At 51.0% G+C, this 9,113-nt stretch overlaps 2 protein-coding genes across 2 annotated transcripts in view; one reads left to right on the forward strand and one right to left on the reverse strand.

The window, feature by feature from the left end:
* The window catches only part of LOC102260262 (cytochrome P450 2E1), a 10,643-nt gene extending 2,725 nt beyond the window's left edge, over positions 1-7,918 (forward strand). The window contains exons 3-9 of the mRNA XM_005879668.2: positions 90-239; positions 529-689; positions 1,126-1,302; positions 2,483-2,624; positions 5,895-6,082; positions 6,763-6,904; positions 7,586-7,918. Coding sequence (XP_005879730.1) covers positions 90-239; positions 529-689; positions 1,126-1,302; positions 2,483-2,624; positions 5,895-6,082; positions 6,763-6,904; positions 7,586-7,776 — 1,151 coding nt within the window. The 3' untranslated portion in view covers positions 7,777-7,918. The remainder of the gene's footprint in view (positions 1-89; positions 240-528; positions 690-1,125; positions 1,303-2,482; positions 2,625-5,894; positions 6,083-6,762; positions 6,905-7,585) is intronic.
* The window catches only part of SYCE1 (synaptonemal complex central element protein 1), an 8,914-nt gene continuing 7,588 nt past the window's right edge, over positions 7,788-9,113 (reverse strand). The window contains 1 exon segment of the mRNA XM_005879702.2: positions 7,788-9,037. Within this exon segment, the coding sequence (XP_005879764.1) occupies positions 8,960-9,037 (78 nt within the window). The 3' untranslated portion in view covers positions 7,788-8,959.

A 9,113-nucleotide genomic window follows, 5' to 3' on the forward strand; every position in this document is an offset into this window, starting at 1 on the left:
GGCGGGCAGGGGAGCCCCCGCCTCCTCCGCCGCCCCCTGGCGCCCGGTCTGGGCGTCGGCAGGAACTCCTCGCTGTCCCTCTTCCGCAGGAATTACTTTCAATAATGGCCCGACCTGGAAGGAAACCCGGCGGTCCGCCCTGACCATCCTGCGGGACTTCGGGATGGGGAAGGAGGGCAACGAGGCCCGCATCCAGAGGGAGATCCCCTTCCTGCTGGACGCGCTCCGGAAGACCAACGGTGCGTATGGCCGCCTTGGCCAGGGCCCCGGGGTCACGGGGTCACGGGACGGCCCTGCAGCAGCTGGGCGCACAAGGCCACCTTCATCCTCTGACTCGCGGGGTCCTCTGCATCGCAGGGGGAGCAGCAGTGGTGGTCACGTGTGTAACTGTTACACCCAAATCACTGAGAAGTAAAGAAACCGGAATAGGTCCTAGCATCCCTATCTTCCGAGAATTGCCCTGTTTTTAGGGCGGCTCCTTGCAGGAGATGGCCTGGCGGCCTCCCTCTCACAGTCCCCGTTTTCCAGGCCAGCCCTTCGACCCCACCTTTGTGGTGGGCTACGCGCCCTGCAATGTCATTGCCGACATCCTCTTCCGCAAGCGCTTCGACTACGAGGACAGGACCAGTCTGAGGCTGCAGACCTTGTTTAACGAGAACTTGTACCTGATCAGCACTCCCTGGCTGCTGGTGAGGCCCCTGCCTTCCTTTTTCACTCCTTAGTCGGCGCTCATCTTCAGTTGCATCGATTCCATTAGGAAAAGGAGGGGGAAGCTCGGGTTGTACGGCCGGACAGGCCTGCGAAAGCCAGGACTCCCGGCCTGAGTATTCCTTCCGGAGGCGTCCGTGGGCCCAGCGCTGCCTTTGCGGACACTCTCCGTTTCACTCTTTCAAATTAGTTCCCGCTGGACACATGCGCTGTGTTCACATCCCCCACAGAAGGAGCACTGCCTAACAGAGGGGTGCCCAAATAATACCGTGGGCCCAGATATCACACAACACAATGGTAGCAGCCATACGTTTAGGTTTGGAGAAAATTAGTCCAGTACACAAAATGGTGTTGCATCCGGGGGGGAATATATATATATATATGAAGAAATTCTCTCCTTTCTCTTTATTGTTCTAGCTTCATAATAGTTTTCCAAGCTTTCTAAACTACCTGCCCGGAAGCCATAGAAAAGTAATGAAAAACGTGTCTGAACTAAAAGACTATGCTTTAGCCAGACTGAAGGAGCACCAGCAGTCGCTGGCCCCCAGCTGCCCCCGGGACTTCACTGACTGCCTGCTCGTGGAGATGGAGAAGGTACCCTCCACCAGGCCCCGGGAAGCTGAGTGCTTGGTGTTCCCAGATGGTTGGTTGGGGGTGGGGTGGGGGGGGAGGGTGTCAGATTTATATTATAACCTGCACTGCTGCTGCCCAGACTGCCCACACTGGGTACATTCTGATGCTTTTGGTTTTACACAAATGCACTGGCTTCGGTGTGGCCACATACGCTGCTCCCACACAGCCAGCCTACCTGGCTGCCTTCCACACCACACAGCCGTCCCCTGTGGTCTTATTTGGGGAAGCTGTCAGGGGCTGTGGAACACACTTTGAGACTCCTCCCATCAGCTCCCTCCAGACCATGCTTCCTTTTTTTTTTTTTTAAAATTGATTTTTAGAGAGAGAGGGAGGAAAAGAGAGGGGGAGAGAGAAAGAGAGAGAGAGAGAGAAAGAGAGAGAAACATGGATGTAATAGCGAAACATCGATCTGCTGCCTCCTGCATGCCCCCCATAGGGAATCAAGTAATCAAGTTAGGCACAGGCCCTAACTGGGAATTGAACCAGCAACCTTCCGGTGCATAGGACAATGCCCAACCAACGGAGCCACACCTGCTTCTTATCATAACCGTGTCTCCTCTGGGGAGAGGCCCTCAGCGTTCCTGGTCAGCATGTGAACTCCCAATTGTGCATGACTTCAGGGGGCTCCAGGCCTGGCCAGCATCTATCTACCTGACAGCTTCTTAGGACCCCCAACCCACATAGGTCACACTTCACCTCTGTCCTTTGAAGTCACTGCGGTTCTAGACCAGCATGTGACTTCCCTGGATAATGGCCCCAGGTTATCTGAGAATCTCCATCGATTGGACCCCTCTCACTGCCTTTCCAGGTGTTTGGCTCCCCTGCCTCCTGGGACCCAAAGGCGCTGGGTTGTAGCAGAGGCCCCACAACTCAGCCCTGGGCGGAAGGAGGTCATGACACAGGATCAGCTACATCGCTGGTCCTCGCCCCGGGAAAGCCCTCGGTGCTATAAAAAGCACAGAGCCCCACGGCCTGGGCCAGGAGCCCTGCCCCTCACCTTTCTGGCTGGCCGTGTGCACACCCGCCCCTTCCTCCCTGGGAGCTGGCAGGACTGTGACTTCTGTGCTGCTCAGGGGCGCAAGGGTCTCTTTCTCATTCGCCTGAAGGCGTCCCTTTACCTGTCTATCCCTGACATCCACAGGAGAAATACAAAGCAGAGCCAGGGTACAACTTGGACAACATTGCTGCGACCGTGGCCGACGTGTTCTTTGCAGGGACAGTGACCACAAGCGCCACTCTGAAATACGGGCTCCTGGTGCTCATGAAACACCCAGAGGTGGAAGGTATGTAAACGGCAGGCAAGGAGCCCAGGGCCGTGTGGCTGTCTGACTTGGGCAGTCAGCCTACAGCATTAGGTGTCAGCTTTCAGTCTGCAGGTGGCGCTGCTTGTTAACCCTTGCAGGACATCAGACACGTTCTTTGAGGGGACATGTCCTTGTGCATGACAGCCACCTGGCACTCTTGAACACCCATCCTTCCTTACCCACTGACAGCCGGATCACAGGAAAGGAGAGCCAGCACCAGGTTGGGAAAAGTCGATGCCGTCTGCATTCTGCTCCACAGTAGGACCTGTTTATGACCCTGAAAATAATGTCTGCATCGCCTACCCCCCCTGAGGAAGACCTGGCCTTCTGGGCAGAGCAGGGAGGGAGGGCCAGGCAGGGGCGAGGAGGAATGCGGATCAGAAGAAAGAAGCCCTAGGGAGGAGCTTCCCAAGGCTGCCCGCTGCCCTGGAATCCCTTCACTCCTTGTAGGTGCGACTCCGGGTGCCTGGAGGAGAAGACATGGCTCCCACAGTGTGGAAGCACCTACACGGGCATGACTTTGTGCGTTTAGCATTTACTAAGTATCAGCGTACGATCTGTATTGTTTACGTGTGTTACATGTTTCTTCTGGTACCATACTGGATGTAATTTTGCAGTTCATGCTACATATTGTGAAGGCCCACAGGAAACCTCAGACCCAGAGAGGCCAAGCAACTTGCCAAAGGTTGCCGCTACCTCTGCCGAGAAAAACGGGGACTTCAGACCCCTGCTTCCAAGGACTTCTCCAAGCAGTAGACATGCATGTCTGTCTTCATTCTGCCATTCACTGTCAGACTTCTTAGAAGTCATTAACACACAGATTCCTCTCCCAATAGAGATTTCCAAGTCCACTTGGTTAATCTCTATTTCTGACATAAAGACAAGAGCTGAGTTCGTCCTGATCAGATGAGAGAATGGACGCTAACAAGGAACTAAGTGGTAGTGGAGGTCAGGCCTGCAACCCAGCCCCCTTGCCAAGGCGGAGCCCAGGGCCTCAGCCCCTGCCCGTGACTGTGGTGGCGCCTTCAAACCTGACAACCCTGCTGGTAGCAGAGAGGCTCGTGACCTTGGCATCGATGCCCATTACCACAATGACGTCATCAGCAGCAAGGCGTCAGCAACTTTAGCGGCATTAAGAACAGCAAGGGCAGCACCTCTGGCAGAGGCAGTGGAGGGGGTAGTGGCACCTCTCAAACGTGAAGCAACTCAGATAAGAGAAACCAAAAACGCGTGCTGTAGCGCCACCTACTGGAAGACAGAATAAGGTCTCTAATCACCGACCTGTTGAATCTTGGAATTAAAGTAAACAACGCTTTACCTAAATAAGAAAACTGTTTGCTACTCCAAATGCACTGGCAGAGGAACCACTCATCAGACACCATGAGAATGAGAATTCTCCAGAAGTCAAACTTAAAGTCACAGAAGATTGTAACCGAATTGATAGCAAATTCAAAATAGCTGGCATGAAGAAACAGCAAGCTTTGAGAAAACTCAGAAGGACCATTTAATATGCTCCCAAGTAAAATTAATGAACAGAAACACACGTTACCCAAGAGACTGAAACTCTACAAAAGAACCAAACAGATATCCTGGAGCTGAAGAACTCAATACATGAGGTGAAGACTCATCAGAAAGCCCTGGAAATAGAGCAGACCACAGGGGAGAGAAGACAGAAATCTAGAAATGATCACGTGAAAGAGGAGAGAGACTTAAGATTTTAAAAATGAAGAAACTATCTGACTCACTAACAAAAAAAAAGGAATATCGGATACTTGGTATCCCAGGTAAGAAGAGAGTGAAAAGGGAACACAGAACTTATTTAAAGAAACAATAGCTGAGAACTTCCCAAACCTGATGAAGGAGCTGGGCATACAAGTATAGGAAGCTATTAAACAACTAGTTACCTCAACACAAAAAGCACTTCTCCAAAACATTATATTAAAACTGCCAAAAGTTAATGACATAGAATTTTAAAGGCAACTGGGGGAGGGAGGGAAGATAGTAACCTACAAAGGTACCTCCATTAGGCTATCTGCAGATATCTCAGCAGAACTCCACAGGCCAGAAGTGAGTAAAATTACATATTCAAAATACTGAAAAATAAACACTGCCAGCCAGGAAGATTCTATCCAGCACAGGTATTCTTCAGATATGAAGGAGATAAAGGCCTTCCCGGACCAACAAAAGCTGAGCTCACCACCACTAGACCTGCATTATAAGAAATGTACGATAAAGGCCTTCCCGGACCAACAAAAGCTGAGGAGCTCACCACCACTAGACCTGCATTATAAGAAATGTAAAGAGCTCTTCTCCCTGAGATGAAACTACACACAACTTCAAGTAAGGTGAGAAGAGACAGATGGAATCAGAAAATTGCAAAGCTATTTCAGAGTGGGGTGTTTAACACTAAATTACAGCATGACGGTTAAAGGGGGAAACGCATTAAAAATAACTATAGCTATTTCAATTTGGCAACAAGCTCACAGCATAAAATGGGATAGTTTGTGGCAACAAAAAACATAAAAGAGGAGATGGAAAAGGACGAGATCTGTATAGTTAAGTAGTGTTAGGAAAAGTGTATAGCCACATGCAAAAGAATGAAACTAGATCACTACATTACACCATACACAAAAATTAAGTCAAAATGGATTGAAGATCTGAGCCTAAGACCTGAAGCCATAACAAATGAAGAAGAAAGCATGTACTAAGCTCTTTGATATCAGTCTTAGGGATGTTTTTATGGATTTAACTCCAAAGGGAAGGGAAACAAAAGTGAAAATAAATAGAACATCAAACTAAAAAGCTTCTGCACAGTACAAAATGAAAGGCAACCTACAGAATGGGAAAAGATATTGGCAAGTCACATACATGATAAGGTGTTAATATCCCCTGGGTTAGGGGTTAATTGTATGGTGATGGGTGGTGATGAGCACAATGTAGTACATACAGATGTTGAATTTTAACATTGTACACCTGAAACTTGTATATATAATGCTACAAACCAATGTTACCTCAATAATAACTAAAAAAAGAGTGGATGCCAAAACATGCTGTAGACCAGAAGCTGACGAGCCTAGCTCTCGCTGACATGGGTGGAGGGGTTGTCCAACAATCCCCGGCTCCTGGCAGCCTGAAGCACTCTTGGCCTGGAGGGCTCCCTAGATGGCTGGCTGGCTGGCTGGCTGGCTCGCTGGCTGTTGAGCCAGCCTAGAGTCAGTCCTTTACACCTTTCCATTCATATCTTGGCAGAGAAACTCCATGAAGAAATTGACAGGGTGATTGGGCCAAACCGAATCCCTTCCATCAAGGACAAGCTAGAGATGCCCTACATGGACGCCGTGGTGCATGAGATTCAGCGGTTCACCAATCTCCTGCCCTCCAACCTGAATCACGAAGCAACCCAGGACACAGTGTTCAGAGGCTACATCATCCCCAAGGTCAGATGTGAGCTGGACTGCACACCCCTAGTGCTATCCTACCAGCTCAGCCACTATCCTGCCCGGGGAGAGGATGGAGGGCCCAAGGACAACTCCTTCTGGCAGATGTGGCTCGGGCACCCCTGGCTGCAGGGTGCCCCTTCCCTAGCCGTCCTCACGTGGACCTGGTGACCACAGAGATCGGGGAAATATGGAAAATGGGCTCCTGAGATAGTCCCTGGGGTTGGTGGTATCACCTGAGGATATTTTTCCATTGAATTTTAGAGAGAGTGAAAGGGAGAGAGAGAAACATCAATGTGAGAGAGACACATCGATTAGTTGCCTCCTGCAAGTGACCGGAGTCTGCAGCCAAGGTACGTGCCTTTGACCTGACTTGAACCTGGGACACTTCAGTCTGTGAGCCCACGCTCTATCCACTGAGCCAAACAAACTGGCCAGGACTGTTGGTGGGATATTCTAACACCAGAAAACAAACAGCAACAACCAGCCCTTTACTCCAGTGAAAAGGTTAGCACTCCCACTGCTATTTAGACCTGACACCTGAGTTCTTCCTATCTAGTCCCCCACTGAACACTTTCCCTCTTGCACAGGTAAAATGCAAAACCCCCTTCTTCACTGGGGGCCTCCAGATCGAAGCCCATGCGTTGCTAACTTGACTGAGAAAGCTTTTGTTCTTCTAGGGCACAGTCCTAATTCCGACACTGGACTCCCTCTTGTTTGACAAACAAGAATTCCCTGACCCAGACAAGTTTAAGCCAGAGCATTTTCTGGATGAAAAAGGAAAGTTCAAGTACAGTGACTATTTCAAGGCATTTTCCGCAGGTAAGAAGAGTTCAGCTGTAGCACCCTCCCAGGATTTGTCCCGAATTCCCGGGGTACCCTGCCATCATCTCAGACCCGCATCACGTCCTTATTCACAATGTGACCCAAATGTGTGCCTCCCTGTTCAGAGAGGTTAATGACATCTTCTCACCAGAAGTCCTGGGAATGAGGTGCTGTGGATGGATTATCTTTCCGAACAGTAGATATTTCACTTTATTCAGGACTAAAACTCTTTAATAGAACTTAGTAAAAAAAAAAATCTTTCAAAAATGATATTACCTAATTCTCTGTCTGCTACTAAACAGAATGTAACGTTTGGTTACCTGGGCCATCATGGGACCCTCAGCCTTTCTTGGGCTGTCACCTCTGGGCCTGGGTCTCTCAGCTGTTGGTGTGAGGGAAGGTCCTATAACCAGCTCGGTAACTGTAACGCCTGATGGTATAGCATTGGCTTCTTGCCTGTGGGACGTGGGTGAGCATGCGGTGGGCAGAGACCATTCTCCAACCTCCCATGGGTTTAGGCGGCTGCGTCCTGGTGGTTGAGGTGTGTGAAGGCTGGTCCCTGAATATGTGTTACTGATACTCTTACCCTGAAATACATTCTGTGCTTCCTTTCAACGGGCAGAGAGGGGCCCATCCCGCCTCCGCCCGCCTGTCTCATGTATACTGTTGTCACTGCAGGGAAGCGGGTGTGTGTTGGAGAAGGCCTGGCTCGCATGGAGCTGTTTTTGTTCTTCACTGCCATTCTTCAGCACTTTAACTTGAAGTCTCTCGTCGACCCCAAGGATATTGACCTCACCCCCATCGTGAATGGGTTTGCCAGCATCCCGCCCGATTACAAACTCTGTCTCCTTCCCCGCTCACAAGCGTGAGGCCCGTGTGCTCTGAAGATGGTAAAGGGGCGTGAGGAAGCCGCTCTCAGCTGTGCGAGTGAGGGGGGAGCGACTAGGGATGCAGGGCCTCCGGACACCGTGCACACACTGTCCTCAATAAACAGGTCATGCTTCAAAGCCAGCAGTGGTACCATCTTCCAGTCTCTGACGGACCGTCCTGCCTCCCTCTTGTAGGGATCCTCCCAGGTGGCCCAGGACAGTCTCCCCATCCCAAGACCCTCACCACATATTCAGAGGCCCCTTTGCTGGGTAAGGTAACATGGTCACAAGTTCTGGGATTAGGATAAGGATGCCATTGGGCCTGTTGTTCAAACCGAGTCTCAGTTTCAGGTTTGATGCCTCAACTCTCCTGCTGACGGGAGAATTCCCACTGAGGCCTGTTCTTCCTTTTCCATGGAAACAGTGCTGTTCAGTCTGGGGCCTGTGTGGGTCTCTCTCCACCCCCACCATTCACTGTCCTACCTGGGCATGGGAGCCTTTCAAGACAAGGAATCTCTTTGTACTTAATTTGCTGTATTTTGACCTGGAGCACAGACAATACTGCCTTTAACCGGGTTGATGCATTTTGGTGGATTTGAAACAGGCCTCAGAAGCACACATAGTCCTGAGTGTCTCCCAGCACACTGAGGGTTTCTAACATGATATTCTTATAACAGGGTCTCGGTGATACATTTTGTGCCCATGAGAGCACAAACTACACTCAGCCTCCAACTGCATTTCTTTTTCTCAGCCAGTCAGTGGTGAGTGTGGGCATGTCACTGACTGGCTGAGGTCTCCAGCACCCTGGTCCTCATTGTTGGGATTTTGGGGATGCTGTGTCATCCAAACCTGGCTACGGAATGGAAGAAACCACCACAGGGTGGGTTCTCAGGACCCTAGACCTATCGTGAGAGGTCTCAGGTCTGCATCCCTCTGCCTGGGGACCCAGAGCAGTGGGTCCTGGAGGTGAGCAGACCAGAGACTGGGAGGTGAGGGAACCATTGACTGAGTGCCCTCTGAGGCCAAGAGGCCGAGTGCGGCCAAAGCTTCACCCAGTCCCAGAGGCCTCTCCTCCCCTTCCCCAACCCCCCAGCGTGGACACAGCTGAGGCAGGTGTACAGAAATAGTGCCTTTATTTCCTGAAGCCCAGGCATAAGCTCCAGGGCAGGGGGGACCTCCTCGCCTAGGAGGGTATCAGGCTCTGCTCAGTGGGCAGCTCTGGGTCTTTCTCTTCGCTGACTCCAAGGGGCTTTGGATTGGCCTGTGGGAGGTCAGGGTCTGAGATGGAAGTCTCCCCAAATCTGTGTACCCACACCCTCCCTGGGGCCTGCCCCCCT

The sequence above is a fragment of the Myotis brandtii genome, unplaced genomic scaffold (assembly GCF_000412655.1).
Source record: "Myotis brandtii unplaced genomic scaffold, ASM41265v1 scaffold604, whole genome shotgun sequence".
Taxonomy (NCBI): Eukaryota; Metazoa; Chordata; class Mammalia; order Chiroptera; family Vespertilionidae; genus Myotis; species Myotis brandtii.